This window comes from Melospiza melodia, unplaced genomic scaffold, assembly GCF_035770615.1.
Source record: "Melospiza melodia melodia isolate bMelMel2 unplaced genomic scaffold, bMelMel2.pri scaffold_349, whole genome shotgun sequence".
Lineage (NCBI taxonomy): Eukaryota > Metazoa > Chordata > Aves > Passeriformes > Passerellidae > Melospiza > Melospiza melodia.
Genome location: NW_026948669.1, coordinates 19,444 through 36,852, shown reverse-complemented (window position 1 = coordinate 36,852; position 17,409 = coordinate 19,444). Strand labels below are relative to the sequence as shown.

General features: G+C 61.3%; 1 protein-coding gene across 1 annotated transcript in view; it reads right to left on the bottom strand.

Moving 5' to 3' along the window:
• The window catches only part of LOC134434331 (ryanodine receptor 1-like), a gene marked incomplete at its 3' end in the record, with an annotated part of 62,401 nt that overhangs the window by 26,088 nt on the left and 18,904 nt on the right, over positions 1-17,409 (bottom strand). The window contains 21 exon segments of the mRNA XM_063183005.1: positions 909-1,024; positions 1,781-1,904; positions 3,224-3,299; positions 4,593-4,670; positions 5,093-5,233; positions 5,826-5,890; positions 5,893-5,914; positions 6,232-6,310; positions 7,714-7,877; positions 9,368-9,508; positions 9,604-9,694; positions 10,742-10,962; positions 12,070-12,239; positions 12,551-12,671; positions 12,766-12,877; positions 13,744-13,924; positions 14,408-14,543; positions 14,859-14,953; positions 15,388-15,520; positions 15,595-15,709; positions 16,195-16,468. Coding sequence (XP_063039075.1) covers positions 909-1,024; positions 1,781-1,904; positions 3,224-3,299; positions 4,593-4,670; positions 5,093-5,233; positions 5,826-5,890; positions 5,893-5,914; positions 6,232-6,310; positions 7,714-7,877; positions 9,368-9,508; positions 9,604-9,694; positions 10,742-10,962; positions 12,070-12,239; positions 12,551-12,671; positions 12,766-12,877; positions 13,744-13,924; positions 14,408-14,543; positions 14,859-14,953; positions 15,388-15,520; positions 15,595-15,709; positions 16,195-16,468 — 2,655 coding nt within the window.

The following is a 17,409-nucleotide window of genomic DNA, read 5'->3' as shown; positions in this document are numbered from 1 at the left end:
GGGGGTCAGGGGGGGTTCCCGTGGGATTGGGGTGACCCCCAGGATTTTGGGGGTGTCCCCAGGATTTGGGGTCTCACCAACATGAGCTCCTGGGTGAGGTCCAGCCAAGGGAATTCCCAGGGGATTTGGGGGGCTCAGAGGGGTTTGGGAAACTCCCAGAGGATTTGGGGGGATCACAGGGGTTTGGGGGGAGTCTGGGGGTGCCCCCCGGGATTTTGGGGTCTCACCCAGGTGCGCAATGAACTCCTGGGCGATGTCCAGCCAAGGGCTGGGGGACTCCCATAGGATTTGGGGGACTCACAGAGGATTTGGGGGATTCCCAGAGGATTTGGCGGACTCACAGAGGATTTGGGGGACTCCTGGGGATTTGGGGGACTCCTGGGGATTTGGGGGACTCCCAGAGGATTTGGAGGACTCCCAGAGGATTTGGGGAACTCAGAGGGGTTTGGGAAACTCACAGAGGATTTAGGGGATTCCCAGAGGATTTGGGGGGTTCCCAGAGGATTTGGGGGACTCACAGAGGATTTGGGGGATTCCCAGAGGATTTGGGGGACTCCCAGAGGATTTGGGGGGTTCCCAGAGGATTTGGGAGATTCCCAGAGGATTTGGGGAACTCAGAGGGGTTTGGGAAACTCCCATAGGATTTGGGGGGTTCCCAGAGGATTTGGGGGACTCCCAGAGGATTTGGGGGATTCCCATAGGATTTGGGGGATTCCCAGAGGATTTGGGGGATTCCCAGAGGATTTGGGGGACTCCTGGGGATTTGGGGGACTCCCAGAGGATTTGGGGGATTCCCAGAGGATTTGGGGGACTCCCAGAGGATTTGGGGGATTCCCAGAGGATTTGGGGGACTCCCAGAGGATCTGGGGGGGGTTCTGAAGGAGCCCCCCGGGGTTTTGGGGTCTCACCCAGGTGCGCAATGAACTCCTGGGCGATGTCCATCCAGCGCAGCAGCTGCTGCAGGAAGCCGAAGGCGAAGCGTTTCTCGATGGACGACGTGTCCAGCTCCATGTCCTTGAGCCCCCTGCCACGGCGGGGGGACCCCAAAACTCAGAACCCCCTCCCCAAACCACCCCGAGACCCCCTAAAGGGTCCTCAAATCCCCCAGAAGCTCCCTGCATTCCCACCGGCCCTGAGTGCTGCAAATCTTGGGGTCACCCCCAGATTTTGGGGGATTTTAGGAGGATTTAGGGGGAATTTTAAGGAGATTTTTGGGGGATTTTGGGAGGATTTTGAGGGGATTTTGAGGGGATTTAAAGGAGATTTTGGGGGTATTTTAGAGGAATTTTGGGGGAATTATAGGAGGATTTTGGGGGGATTTTAGGGGGATTTTGGGGGGATTTTAGGGAGATTTTGGGGGGATTTTAGAGGAATTTTGGGGGAATTATAGGGGGATCTTAGGAGGATTTTGGGGGAATTTTGGGAGGATTTTGGGTGGGTTTGGGGGGAATTTTGAGTCCCCCCAATACCTGGATCCCTCCTGGGCCCTTGGCACCTCCCATTCCCTGACCCCTGCTGAATCTGGGGTTTCTCCAGGGATTTTGGGGGGGATTTTGAAGGGATTTTGGAGCTCCCCCAAAACTTGGACCCCTGGCACCCCCCCACTCCCCAACCCCCCCTAAATTTGGGGATTTTGGTGTTTTTAGACCCAGCCCAGGACCCCCAGCTCCCTCCCCATTCGTCACTCCCCCCACCCCACACTCCAGGCTCCCGTCGGGGTTCCAGCCGTCCCTGAGGGTGTTTTGGGGTGCCCCGGGGGGGTTTTGGGGTGTCCCCTGACCGGGTCACGGCGTATCCGTGCAGCTGCAGGAACTTGAGCAGCTCCTGGGCCTTCTCGCGGTCCCGCGCCTTCTCCTTGGCCGTCAGCGTGTCGTAGGGCACCAGCAGCGGGTGGGAGCCCCCCCCTGCGCCCCAAAGCGGCGTTGGAGACCCCAGATCCACCCCTTGGAACCCCCAAATCGCCTCCTTGGAACCCCCAAATCCACCCATTGGAGACCCCCAAATCCACTCCATGGAACCCCTAAATCCAACCCCAAATCCACCCACTGGAACCCCCAAATCCATTCCATGGAACTCGCAAATCCACCCATTGGAACCCCCAAATCCACCCCTTGGAACCCCCAAATCCATTCCTTGGAACCCCCAAATCCACCCATTGGAACCCCCAAATCCACCCATTGGAACCCCCAGATCCACCCATTGGAGACCCCCAAATCCATTCCTTGGAGCCCCCTCCTGTGCCCCAAAGTGATATTGGAGACCCCAAATCCACCCCTTGGGACCCCCAAATCCACCCACTGGAGCCCCTAAATCCACCCCTTGGAACCCCCAAATCCATTCCTTGGAACCCCCAAATCCACCCCTTGTAACCCCCAAATCCATTCCTTGGAGCCCCCTCCTGTGCCCCAAAGCGGCATTGGAGACCCCCAAATCCGACCCTTGGAACCCCCAAATCCACCCCTTGGAACCCCCAAATCCACCCATTGGAACCCCCAAATTCACCCATTGGAACCCCTAAATCCAACCCCAAATCCACCCACTGGGACCCCCAAATCCACCCACTGGGACCCCCAAATCCACCCACTGGGACCCCCAAATCCAGCCCTTGGAACCCCCAAATCAACTCTTTGGAACCCCCAAATCAACTCTTTGGAACCCCCAAATCCACCCACTGGAGACCCCCAAATCCATTCCTTGGAGCCCCCTCCTGTGCCCCAAAGTGATATTGGAGCCCCCAAATCCACCCCTTGGAACCCCCAAATCCACCCCTTGGAACCCCCAAATTACACCCTGGACCCTCCCAATTTGGGGAGGGGTCTCACCCTTGGCCCCCAGCTCCCCTGGGCTTGGGGGTGTCCCAGGGGTGTCTCCCCAATTTGGGGAGGGGTCTCACCCTTGGCCCCCAGCTCCCCTGGGCTTGGGGGTGTCCCAGGGGGTCCCCCCCCAATTTGGGGAGGGGTCTCACCCTTGGCCCCCAGCTCCCCTGGGCTTGGGGGTGTCCCAGGGGTGTCCTGGAGGTGTTTTAGGGGGTCCCCCCCAATTTGGGGAGGGGTCTCACCCTCGGCCTCCAGCTCCCCTGGGCTTGGGGGTGTCCCAGGGGGTCCCCCCCAATTTGGGGAGGGGTCTCACCCTTGGCCTCCAGCTCCCCTGGGCTTGGGGGTGTCCCAGGGGGTGTCCCAGGGGTGTCCCAGGGGGTCCCCCCCAATTTGGGGAGGGGTCTCACCCTTGGCCTCCAGCTCCAGCTTCTTCTTGCGGCCCCAGGTGTTGTGGTAGTTCTCAGCCAACTGCTCCGCCATGGCCTGGGGGGTTTGGGGGGATTTGGGGAGATTTTAGGGGGGATTTGGGGGATTTGAGGCGATTTGGGGTGGTTTCAGGGGGATTTGGGGTGGTTTGGGGTGGTTTTAGGGGGAATTTGGGGTGGTTTTAGGAGAGATTTGGGAGGATTTGGGGTGGTTTTAGGGGGATTTGGGGTGGTTTTAGAAGAATTTGAGGTGATTTGGGGTGGTTTTAGGAGAGATTTGGGATGGTTTTAGGAGGGATTTGGGGTGGTTTTAGGGTGATTTGAGGCGATTCGGGGTGGTTTTAGGGGGGATTTGGGGTGGTTTAGGGGGGTTTGGGGTGGTTTTAGGGGGGATTTGGGGTGGTTTTAGGGCAGATTTGGGGTGGTTTTAGGGGGGTTTGGGGGAATTTGGGGTGGTTTTAGGGGAGATTTGGGGTTTTTTTTAGGGGGATTTAGGAGGGATTTGGGGTGGTTTAGGGGGATTTGGGGTGGTTTTAGGGGGGATTCGGGAGGATTTGGGGTGGTTTCAGGGGGATATTTGGGGTGGTTTAGGGGGGTTTGGGGTGGTTTTAGGGGATTTGGGAGGATTTGGGGTGGTTTAGGGGGTTTGGGGTGGTTTTTGGGGGAATTTGGGGTGGTTTTAGGGGAGATTTGGGGGTTTTTTTAGGGGGATTTAGGAGGGATTTGGGGTGGTTTAGGGGGATTTGGAGTGGTTTAGGGGGATTCGGGGTGGTTTTAGGGGGGATTTGGGAGGATTTGGGGTGGTTTCAGGGGGATTTGGGGTGGTTTCAGGGGGATTTGGGGTGGTTTCAGGGGGATATTTGGGGTGGTTTTAGGGGGATTCGGGGTGGTTTTAGGGGGGATTTGGGGTGGTTTAGGGGGGTTTGGGGTGGTTTTAGGGGGGATTCGGGAGGATTTGGGGTGGTCTTAGGGGGATATTTGGGGTGGGTTTAGGGGCCCCCCCGGGGAGGACCCCAGGGAACACAAGGAGACATTGGGGGGGACATTTGGGGGTCTCAGGAGGACAGGAGGGACACAAAAGGACACTGGGTGACACGGGGGTGACACTGGGTGACATTGGGGGATACTGGGGTGACAGTGGGGTGACACTGGGGTGACACTGGGGTGACACTGGGTGACACTGGGGTGACACTGGGGTGACACTGGGGTGACACTGGGTGACATTGGGGGATACTGGGGTGACAGTGGGGTGACATTGGGTGACACTGGGGTGACACTGGGGTGACACTGGGTAACACTGGGGGACACTGGGGGACACTGGGGGATACTGGGGTGACACTGGGACCCTCACCTGCAGCTCCCTGGACAGAGTGACCCCACTCAGATCCACGGGCTGGGGGCTGTACCCATGGGAGGGGTCGTAGGTGGCCTGGGGGGGAGGGGGGGGGGGTCAGGGGGTCCCCAATATTTTGGGGTCTCCCTTTCCCCCCCCCCACCACCTCCCCCCGAGGAGATTTTGGGGTTCTCCACACCCTTAACCCCCTCCTCACCTCCCCCAGACGATTTTGGGGTGCCCCAATCCCCTCCCGAGGTGATTTTGGGGTTCTCCACACCCCTCACCTCCCCCCGAGGTGTTTTTGGGGTTCTCCACACCCCTGACCCCCTCCTCATCTCCCCCAGACGATTTTGGGGTGCCCCAATCCCCTCCCGAGGTGTTTTTGGGGTTCTCCACACCCTTCACCTCCCCCTAAGTGATTTTGGGGTTCTCCACACCCTTAACCCCCTCTCTCACCTCCCCCAGACGATTTTGGGGTGCCCCAATCCCCTCCCGAGGTGTTTTTGGGGTCCCACCTGGGCGTTTTGGGAGATTTTTCGCGTTTTCTTCTTCTCCGTGCGCTCGTCCTCCCCTTCCCGCGCCTTCTCCACCGTCCACTCCCAGGCCAGCATGGCCTTGAGGGACTCCTTGATGGGCCACCGGTAAATCTCCTTGTCCTGGGGGTCAGGGGGGGGTCAGGGGGCACCCCAAAATCGGGGGGTGTGCAGGGGGTCCGTGAGGAAGAGGAGGGAAGGGGCTGGGGGCTCCCATTGTGGTCTTGGTGGGTCTCAGGGTGTCCCCTTGGGTTTGGGGGTGTCCATTTGGGTTTGGGGGTGTCCCCCTGGGTGTGAGGGGTCCCTCTGGGTTTGGGGGGGGTCCCAAGGGGTCAGGGGGCACCCCAAAATCGAGGGGTTTAGGGGAGTTCCATGAGGAGGAGGAGGGAAGGGGTTGGGGGCTCCCAGCACGGCTTTGGTGGCCACCAGGAGAGCACCCGGTCCTGGGGGTGTCTCCCCAGGTTTGAGGGGTTCATATGGGTTTGGGGGTGTCCCTCTGGGTTTGGGGGGGTCCCAGGGCACCCCAAAATCGGGGGGTTTAGGGGGGTTCCATGAGGAGGAGGAGGGAAGGGGCTGGGGGCTCCAGCATGGCCTTGGTGGCCACCAGGAGACCCCCCGGTCCTGGGGGGTTTGGGGTGTCCTCCTGGGCTTGGGGTGTCCCCCCCAGGTTTGGGAGGCCCCCTGGGTCTGGGGTGTCCCAGGGGTCCCGTGGTACCTTCTCAGAAAAGGTTTTGTAGGGTCTCAGCATCGGGTGGGTTTTGGCTTCTTCGTCCACGGTCTCCCAAAAGTCCAATTGTTCTGGATCTGGGGAGGGGGACACAAAACTCAGGGGGGCTTGGGGACATCGGGGTGGGGGGGACAGAGGAGATTTGGGGGGACACAGGAGATTTGGGGGGGACAGAGGAGATTTGGGGAGATAACAGAGATTTGGGGGATAACAGAGATTTGGGGGGTCAGGCCAAGGTTGAAGGTCCCGGTGCTCCATGGAGCTGCAGCAGCTCCGGGGTTGTGCAGATTTTGGGGGGCTCAGAGGGGACCCCGGGGGTGTCCCAGGGGTCTGGGGGGTCCCAGGGGGTCCTGGGGGTGTCCCACAGGTTTGGGGGGTGCTGGGGGGTCCCCACCTTGTCGAAGGCCCACTTCTCGTGCGTGTACTCGGCGTATTTGTTGATGAAACCGTCGAGCTTCTCGGGGATGATGACACTGGGGGGGACACGGGGGGACAGCGGGGTCAGGGGGACAGCGGGGTCAGGGGGGACAGCGGGGTCAGGGGGACAGCGGGGTCAGGGGGACACGGGGGGACAGCGGGGTCAGGGGGGACAGCGGGGTCGGGGGGACAGCGGGGTCGGGGGGGGCATTGGGATCAGGGGGGACAGCGGGGTCAGGGGGACACGGGGGACATTGGGGTCAGGGGGGACACGAGGATGAGGATGGATGAACCCCATGGGGGCCTGGATGGGGTTGGGGGGTCTGGGAGAGGGTGGGGGGTCTCCATGAGGATGAGGATGGATTGGGGAGGGTCTCCATGAGGATGGATGGATTGGGGAGGGGTCTCCATGAGGATGAGGATGGATGGATTGGGGAGGGGTCTCCATGAGGATGAGGATGGATTGGGGAGGGGTCTCCATGAGGAAGAGGATGGATTGGGGAGGGGTCTCCATGAGGATGAGGATGGATTGGGGAGGGGTCTCCATGAGGATGAGGATGGATTGGGGAGGGGTCTCCATGAGGATGGATGGATTGGGGAGGGGTCTCCATGAGGATGAGGATGGATTGGGGAGGGGTCTCCATGAGGATGAGGATGGATGGATTGGGGAGGGGTCTCCATGAGGATGAGGAAGAGGATGGACAAATTGGGGATCTCTGGGTAAGGACAGATGGGGTTGTGGGGGGTCTCCAGGGGGATAAATGGGGTCGGGGGCTCTCCGTGAGGATCTGGATGGGGCTGGGGGCTCTCCATAAGGATCTGGATGAGGATGGGTGGGTCTGGGGGGTCTCCATAAGGATCTGGATGGGGCTGGGTTGCTCTCCATGAGGGTCTGGATGAGGACAGATGGGGCTGGGGGCTCTCCATGAGGATCTGGATGGGGCTGGGGGCTCTCCATAAGGATCTGGATGGGGCTGGGTGGGTTTGGGGGGTCTCCATAAGGATCTGGATGGGGCTGGGGGCTCTCCGTGAGGGTCTGGATGAGGATAGTTGGGGTTAGGAGATCTCCATGAGGATCTGGATGAGGATGGGTGGGTCTGGGGGCTCTCCATGAGGGTCTGGATGGGGCTGGGGGCTCTCTGTGAGGGTCTGGATGAGGATAGTTGGGGTTAGGAGATCTCCATGAGGATCTGGATGAGGATGGGTGGGTCTGGGGGCTCTCCATGAGGGTCTGGATGGGGCTGGGGGCTCTCCATGAGGATCTGGATGAGGACAGATGGGGCTGGGGGCTCTCCATGAGGGTCTGGATGAGGATGGGTGGGGTTAGGAGATCTCCATGAGGATCTGGATGAGGATGGGTGGGTCTGGATGAAGATGGATGAGATCAGGAGGTCTCCATGAGCACAAACAGGGTCGGGGGGCTCCTGCTGGCACGGGGAGGGGTCTGTGGGAGCCCTACTTGAGGGTCTCGACGGGTTTGGGGTCGAAGTTGCCCTCAGCATCCACCGAGGCCTTCTTCTCGGTGCGGGACGAGTAGCTGGCGTCCACGTAGTCGGGCGGGAGCGCGCCGGCGATGGCGCAGAGACACGGCATGGCCAGCTTGTAGAGCTCGGCCTCGAACTTCTGCGGGGACGGGGGACACGGTGACACCGGGGCCACCACAGGAACTGGCACCGTGACCCCCCAGTGTCATCGTCCCTGTGGCACCGGTGACACCAGGGCCACCACAGGCACCAGCTCTGAGATACTCCAGTGTCATCATCCCTGTGGCACCGGTGACACCAGGGCCATGTTCCCTCAGTGTCATCATCCCTGCGGCACCGGTGTCACCAGGGCCACCACAGGCACCAAACCCATGTTCCCTCAGTGTCATCGTCCCTGCGGCACCGGTGCCATCAGGGCGATGTTCCTTCAGTGTCATCGTCCCTGTGGCACCAATGTCACCAGGGCCATGATCCCCCAGTGTCATCATCCCTGTGGCACCGGTGCCATCAGGGCGATGTTCCTCCAGTGTCATCATCCCTGTGGCACCAGTGACACCAGGGCCACCACAGCCACCGGCTCTGAGATACTCCAGTGTCATCATCCTTGTGGCACCGGTGACACCAGTGCCATGTTCCTCCAGTGTCATCATCCCTGTGGCACTGGTGTCACCACGCTCATGTTCCCAGTGTCACCACCCCCATGCTCCCCCCAGTGTCGTCATCCCATGTCACCCCCAGTGTCACCATCATCATCTCCCCAGCGCCACCATACCCATATCCCCAGGGTCACCATCCCCATGTCCCTTGATTGTCACTATCCCCATGTCCCCAGTGTCACCATGCCCTTGTCCCCACTATGACCATCCCCATCTCCCCCCAATGTCACCATACCCATGTACCCAGTGCCACTATCCCCATGTCCCCAGTGCCACCATCCCCATGTCCCTTGATTGTCACCATCCCCATGTCCCCAGTGCCACCATCCCCATGTCCCTTGATTGTCACCATCCCCATGTCCCCAGTGTCACCATCCCCATGTCCCCAGTGCCACCATCCCCATGTCCCTTGATTGTCACCATCCCCATGTCCCCAGTGTCACCATCCCCATGTTCCCAGGGTCACCATCCCCATGTCCCCATCATGCCCACGTCCCCATCACCCCCAGCTCCGTGTCCCAATGTCACAACTGTCCCCACATCCACATCACCCCCCACCCCAACCTCTCTACATCCCCCTCACCCCCATTCCCATGTTCCCACCACCATCACACCCAGGTGTGTCCCCCCCCAGGTGTCCCCCCGAGGTGTGACCCCACCTTGTGCACCAGGGAGTCGAAGACGCCCCAGAAGAGATTCCTGGTGAAGCTCCATCCCCATATTCCCAAAATGCCCATGTCCCCATCACCCCCAGCTCCGTGTCCCAATGTCACAACTGTCCCCACATCCCCCTCACCCCCACCCCAACCTCTCCACATCCCCCTCACCCCCATTCCCACCTTCCCACCACCACCATGTCCCCACCACCACCACACCCAGGTGTGTCCCTCAGGTATGTCCCTCAGGTGTGTCTCCCCAGGTGTCCCCCCACCAAGGTGTGTCCCCCACGTGTGTCACCACCCCGTGACCCCACCTTGTGCGCCAGGGAGTCGAAGATGCCCCAGAAGAGCTTCCTGGTGAGGTGCAGCTCCTCCTCGGAGCTGACGCCCATGTTGGGCCACCCGCTGGGCAGGCAGTAGTACCGCCAGCAGCGCTCGTAGTGGTTGGTCAGCAGCTGGGGGGACACGGGTGGTCACTCTGCGGTCACTCTGTGGTCACTCTGTGGTCACTCTGGGGGGGTCAGGGCACGGGGACACCCCCGGGGCTCACCTTGAGGGGCATCTTGGCGAACTCGTTGAGGATGGGCACGTCGAAGACGAGGCGGCGCAGGAGGTGCTGCAGCATCGAGGGGCGGATGTACCTGGGGGGGAAAGGGGGGGTCAGGGGGGTCTGGGGGTTCACCATGAGACACTCGGTGGGGTCATGCTGGACCTCAGGAAGGGACACCGTGATTGGCTGGCTGTGGGATTGGCTTGGCCATGGCAGTTGAGTTGACCAAGAGGGTTGGGCTGGCCTTGAGAGTTGGGTTTACCATGGTGGTTGGGTAGGCCATAGCAGCTGAGTTGGCCTGGGCGGTTGGGCTGACCATGGTGGTTGAGTTGACCATGGAGACTGGGTGGACCATGGTGGTTGAGCTGGTCATGGCAGTTGGGTTGGCCATAAGAGTTGACTTGACTATGGTGGTTGGGTTGGCGATGAGAGTTGGGTTGACCATGGTGGTAGAGCTGACCATGGAGATTGGGTGGACCATGGTGGCTGGGCTGGCCATGGCAGTTGGGTTGGGCTGAGTTTACCACTGCAGTTGAGTTGACCATGGCAGTTGAGTTGGCCATCATGGTTGGGTTGGCCATGCCAGTTGGGTTGACCATGACTGTTGAGTTGGCCATGGCGGTTGGGTTGGGTTGACCATGGTGGTTGGGTTCCCCACAAGAGTTGGGGTGACCAGGGGGGTTAAGCTGGCCATGGTGGTTGGGTTGACCATGGTGGTTGGGCTGGCCATGGTGGTTGGGTCAGCAATGAGAGTTTGGTTGATCATGGTGGTTGGGCTGACCATCGGGATTGGGCTGACCATGGCGGTTGGGTTGGGTTGGCCATGGTGGTTGGGTGGGGCATAGCAGTTGGGTTGGCCATGGCGGTTGGGTTCCCCACAAGAGTTGGGCTGACCAGGGGGGTTGGGTTGGCCATGGCGGTTGGGTTCCCCACAAGAGTTGGGCTGACCAGGGGGGTTGGGTTGGCCATGGCGGTTGGGTTGACCATGGGGATTAGATCCACCATGGCAGTTGAGCAGACCCTGGCGGTTGGGTTGACCTTGGCGGTTGGGTTCCCCACAAGAGTTGGGCTGCTTTTGGTGCCAGACGCCAACCCCCGGGGCCCACGGTGCCATTTTGGTGCCCGTTTGGGGTCCCACCTGCAGAGGGCCATGAGGCACTCCTCGATGGCGTCGCGCTGGGCCTTGGTGAGGGCGCGGCCGCGCGACAGGCGGTAGATGGTGTGCAGCATGGAGTCCACCATGATGGCGCGGTGCTCAGTGCCCGCGAAGAGCGGCGCGCACTTGGTGATGAGCGGCATCACCGCCAGGCACAGGTACCGGTTCAGCGCCAGCGCCATCTCCGTCGTGCTGAACGTGGCCTGGGGGGGACATGGTGGGGTCACGGGGTGGGGACACACCCTGAGGGCACCTGGGGACAGAGGGGTCCCATGGGGGAGTTTGGGGATGTGTCCTGTGGGGAGATCTGGGGCTGAACGTGGCCTGGGGGGGACACCAGGGGGGTCACGGCGTGGGGACACACCCTGAGAGGACCTGGGGACATGGGACACAGGTGTCCCATGAGGGAGTTTGCGGATGTGTCCCATAGAGGAGATGTGGGGCTGAATGTGGCCTGGGGGGGACACACCCTGAGGGGACAGGGGACAGAGGGGTCCCATGGGGGAGTTTGGGGATGTGTCCCATAGAGGAGATCTGGGGCTGAACGTGGCCTGGGGGGGACATGGGGGGGTCACGGCGTGGGGACACACCCTGAGGGGACAGGGGACAGAGGGGTCCCATGGAGGGAGTTTGGGGATGTGTCCCGTGGGGGAGATTTGGGGGGTCAGACAGGGAAGATTGGGGTGACCCCAAATCCATGCCATGGGGGGAATTTGGGGATGTCTCCAATAGAGGAGATTTGGGGGATCAAACAGGGAAGGTTGGGGTGACCCAAAACCATCCCATAGAGGAGATTCGGGGGGGTCAAACAGGGAAGATTTGGATGATCCCAAATCCATCCCACTGGGAATATTTGGGGGATCAAATAGGGAAGATTTTGGGTGACCCCAAATCCATCCCATGGGGGAGATTTGGGGGATCAAACAGGGAAGATTGGGGTGACCCCAAATCCATCTCATAGGAGAGATTTGGGGGACCCCACACCTGTCCCATATGGAAGATTTGGGGGGTCAAACAGGGAAGGTTGGGGTGACCCCAAATCCATCCTATGGAGGAAATCTGGGGGATCAAACAGGGAAGATTGGGGTGACCCCAAATCCATCTCATATGGAAGATTTGGGGGGTCAAACAGGGAAGATTGGGGTATCCCAAATCCATCTCATATGGAAGATTTGGGGGACTCCACATCCATCCCATGGGGAACATTTGGGGGATCCCAGATGCCCAGGAGGGAACAGGCCCTGCTGCAGGCCCAATGAACCCTGCAGGGAGTTTTGGGGAGCCCCGGGGGGTTTTGGGGTGCCCCTCACCGTGTCCAGCGAGGCGGCCGCGCGCATGTCGGGCAGGAACCCCACTTCCAGCACGTGGAGCAGGAACTCCTGGTTCTGCACCCCATAAACACGGTCCAGGAACAGCACCATGGGCGCCTTGTGCTCGGGGACAAAGCTGGCGGCCATGCGGGGCTCCACCACGTTCCCATCTGCGGGACCCCAAAACTCAGAGCACCCCAAAATTCCCCAAACAGCCCCAAATCCTAAAACAGCCCGAAATCCCCCAAATCCTGGTGTCCCCAGAGCCCCCCAGCCTGGCTGGTGACCATAACGTGGTCCCACCACATTCCCATCTGTGGGACCCCAAAATTCAGGGCACCCCAAAACTCCACAAATAGCCGCCAAGGCTGATGACCACCACCCCAGTCCCCACATTTTGGGGTGTCCCCCATCCCAATCCCCACATATTGGGGTGTCCCCCATCCCAGTGACCCCCACAGGTTTGGGGACCCCTCCCCACCTTTTCCCAGCGCCGGGATCTGCAGGGGGAGGCTGATGATCCCCACCAGGTCCTCGAGCGGGACGAGCGAGCGCAGGATGGCCCGGATCCGCAGGGCCTCCCCCTTTCCCGCCTGGATCAGCTGTGGGGGTCACACAGGGGGAGGGGGGGGTCACACTCCGAGTCCTGACCCCCCAGGACCCCCCTGAGTCCCCCCAAAGCCCCCAGGTCCGTACGTGCATCTCGGGGGCGCAGCGGCCCAGCAGGTCGATGAGGGCGGCGTAGAAGGACATGATGGCGTGGCCCAGGTGCACCCGGTTCTCCTCGGGGGGCTCCTCGGGCCCGAACCTGGGGGGAACGGGGGGTCTGAGGGGTCAGGGGGTCACCGTGGGGTCCCCCAGGCCATCCCAGTATTGTCATCTTCACCCCACCCCATTCCAGCCCATCCTCATCCTCCTGTTCACGGCTTGATGCCCTCTCTGTTCTGTCTTCAGCCTCACTTCACTTCTCATTACGGACATCACATCACCATCCTCATCCTCACCCTCATCCTCACCCCAACCCCATTCCTGATCCCAATTCCATTACCAACCCCACCCAATCCCATTCCCAGTCTCATTCCCATTCCCATTCCCAACCCCATCCAATCCCATTTCCAATCCCATTCCCACCCATTCCCGTTCCCCATTCCCAATCCCAATCCCATTCCTAATTCCATTCCCAACCCCACCCAATCCCAACTCCAACCCCAATCCCACTTCTGGTGCTCATGGCCTCCTCTCCCTGTGGCCGCTGGGCCTGTCACGGGTGGGGTCCCCATCCCAATCCCATTCCCATTCCCAACCCCATTCCCATTCCCAACCCCACTCAATCCCAATCCCAATCCCAACCCCAATCCCAATCCCACGCCCACTGCTCACGGCCTCCTCTCCCTGCGGCCGCTGGGCCCGTCCCGGGCGGGGTCCACCATCCCAATCCCAATTCCAATCCCAATCCCAATCCCACTCCCAATGCTCACGGCCTCCTCTCCCGGCGGCCACTGGGCCCATCCCAGGTGGGGTCCCCATTCCAGTCCCACCCAATCCCAATCCCAATCCCAATCCCACTCCCAGTGCTCACGGCCTCCTCTCCCTGCGGCCGCTGGGCCCGTCCTGGGCAGGGTCCCCATTCCAGTCCCACCCAATCCCAATCCCAATCCCACTCCCAGTGCTCACGGCCTCCTCTCCCTGCGGCCGCTGGGCCCGTCCCGGGCGGGGTCCTGGGCGATGCTCAGGGCGTCCTGGATGGCGGCCAGCAGCCCCGAGCCGCCCTCGCCCCGCAGCGCCGGCCCGAAGCACTCGGGACGCCGGATCAGCAGCCGCACCACCACGTTGGCGTTCTCCTCCACGCTCTCCCCTGGGGAATGGGACCCCAAAAGTCACAGGGACACCCCAGAATTCCCAAAACACAAACCCAAAAAACCCCTAAAACAGTGAACCCTAAAACCCCCAAAACAGGGAACCCTAAAAGCCCTAAAACAGGGAACCCCAAAACCCCCAGCACAGGGAGTCCCAGAGAACCCAACTGAGAACCTCAATCTGGGTTCTCCTCCACGCTCTCCCCTGCAGGAACGGGACCCCACAACTCACAGGGACCCCTAAAAGGGACCCCCCAAAACACAGACCCACAGGAGGGGACAGGGGGACACCTGGGAGGTCCCATGAGGGGACACAGGGACACCTGAGGGACACCTGGGGGTCTCTCACCAGTGACAAAGATGGCAAAGCACAGGAAATCCAGATAGTGCTGCCATGAGGGGCATAGGGGTGACACAGGGACCCCCTTGAGGGGACTTGGGGACACCTGAGGGACACCTGAGGGCCACCTGAGGTGTCTCACCGTTGACGAAGACGGCGAAGCGCAGGAAGTCCAGGTACTTCTCACCCCCGCAGGGGTTCCAGCCGATGTCGGGGTAACCCTTGGCCAGCAGCATGGGGCAGCTCTGCAGCCCACAGCTCGCCAGGTACGTCACCACCTGCCCCAGGGGACACCAGGGAAAATCAGGGGACATGGAGACACAGGGGGACATGAGGGGACACAGGGGGTTTTGGGGTACAGCAGCATGGGGCAGCTCTGCAGCCCACAGCTCGCCAGGTACGTCACCACCTGCCCCAGGGGACACTGGGGATATCAGGTGACATGGGGACACAGGGGGACATGAGGGGACACAGGGGGTTTTGGGGTACAGCAGCATGGGGCAGCTCTGCAGCCCACCAGGTACGTCACCACCTGCCCCAGGGGACACAGGGGACACAGAGGTGACATAGAGGTGACACAGGGCTGTCCCCACCTTCTCCAGGTCCTGCTCCTTGAGGGCCAGGGCCAGCTCGTTGTTGTCGATGACGGAGGCGGCCGCCACGTCCAGAGGGGTGGAGCCCTGCATGCCTTGGGGACAATGGGGACAGGGAGGTCAGGGGACACTGGGGACAGAGACCCCTCCTCAAGGTGCGCTTGGGGACAATGGGGACAGGGAGGTCAGGGGACACCGGGGGACAGAGGACCCCCCCCCCCCCCCTTCAAGGTGTGCTTGGGGACAACAGGGACAGAGTGGGGGGCAGAGACCTCCCCTCAAGGTGTCCTAAAGGACCCCCAAGAGGACTGGAGGGGACAGAGGGGACACAAAGGGGACACAGGAGGATCCCAGGAGGGTTTTGGGGATCTCAGGGGGGTTTTGGGGTGTCTCACCCAGGCCGACGCCGCTGCTCTCCAGCAGGTAGTCCAGGTGGGGGGGACACAGAGGGAACAGGGGTGACAGGGACGGGACAGGGGGTGGCACTGGGGACACAGGGGGGTCCCAGAGGGGTTTTGGGGTGTCTCACCCAGGCCGATGCCGCTGTTCTCCAGCAGGTAGCCCAGGTGGTCAAACATGGAGCGCTGGTTCTGGCGGCTGATGCGGCAGAAGTAGCAGAGGAAGCGGCAGCAGTTGGTCACCATCTTGGGGAACCGGATCTCCTGGGGGGCACCGGGGGGGTCAGGGCAGCTCCAGGGGGTCCCCAGGGGGGCACCCAAGGGCGGGGGGGGCTCACCTTGGACTCGCCACCGCCCAGCACGCTGACCATCACCTGCATCACCGTCTCGTGCATGCCCAGGGCCCGCATCAGGTTGGGGTGCTGGTAGAACACCTTGTTGTTCATGATGTTCCTGGGGGGGCACAGATTTGGGGGTCAGGGAGGGGGTTATGGGGTGTTCAGGGGCAGATTTGGGGGGGTTGGGGGGGTTATGGGGTGTTCAGGGGCAGATTTGGGGGGTTTGGGGGGTTCTCAGGGTGCCTGGATGGGGACACAGGGGGACACAGGAGGACAGAGGACACAAGAAGGACACAAAGGGACACAGGGTGGACACAAAGAAGGACACAGGTGACCCAGGGTGACCGAGAGAGGACACAAGGGGACACAGGAGGACACGGGAACACAGGAAGGACACAGGGGACACAAAGAGGACCTACAGAGGACACAGGGTGACCCAGAGAGGACACAGGGTGACACAGAGAGGACACAAGGAGGACACAAGGAGACACAGGGTGACCCAGATAGGACACAGGAGGACACAAGGTGACCCAGACAGGACACAAGGGGACACAGGGTGACCCAGACAGGACGCAGGGTGACCCAGGGGCTCCCACGCACCCGATGCTCTGGATCATGAGGTTCTCCTCCTCGGGGCCCATCTGCACGATGAGCAGCGAGCGGATCTGGCCCAGGCACTCGAGCAGGGCCGTGGTGTCGGGCACCGAGGTGGCGCTGATGGCGTAGGCCTTGGGCAGCGCCCGGCCCAGCTCGCCCAGCGCGTCGTACTGCCGGTGCAGCAGGCTGAACATGGCGCGCACCAGCGCCGGGCTCTGGATGAACGACTCCTGCGCCCAGTGCACCATGGTCTGCGAGATCAGCTCCTGCAGCGTGCCTGGGGATGGGGACAAACAGGGACATGGGGGACAATGGGGACATTGGGGACAGCAGGGACATTGGGGGTATCAGGGACATTGGGGACACAGTGACTCCTGCGCCCAGTGCACCATGGTCTGCGAGATCAGCTCCTGCAGCGTGCCTGGGGACAACGGGGACATTGGGGACAATGGGGACACAGTGACCCAGTGCACCATGGTCTGCGAGATCAGCTCCTGCAGCGTGCCTGGGGACAATGGGGACATTGGGGACAATGGGGACATTGGGGACACAGTGACCCAGTGCACCATGGTCTGCGAGATCAGCTCCTGCAGCGTGCCTGGGGATGGGGACAAACAGGGACATGGGGGACAATGGGGACATTGGGGACAGCAGGGACATTGGGGGTATCAGGGACATTGGGGACACAGTGACTCCTGCGCCCAGTGCACCATGGTCTGCGAGATCAGCTCCTGCAGCGTGCCTGGGGACAATGGGGACATTGGGGACATTGGGGACACAGTGACCCAGGGCACCATGGTCTGCGAGATCAGCTCCTGCAGCGTGCCTGGGGACATTGGGGACAAACAGGGACATTGGGGACAATGGGGAGACAGTGATTACTGTGCCCAGTGCACCATGGTCTGCGAGATCAGCTCCTGCAGCGTGCCTGGGGACATTGGGGACATTGGGGACAATGGGGACACAGTGACCCAGTGCACCATGGTCTGAGATCAGCTCCTGCAGCGTGCCTGGGGACAGCAGGGACATTGGGGACATTGGGGACAGCAGGGACATTGGGGACATTGGGGACACAGTGATTCCTGTGCCCATGGTCTGAGAGATCAGATCATGCAGCGTGCCGGGGGACACTGGGGACACTGGGTACACTGGGGACATTGGGGACAGCAGGGACATTGGGGATATCGGGGACAATGGGGACACTGGGGACACAGTGAC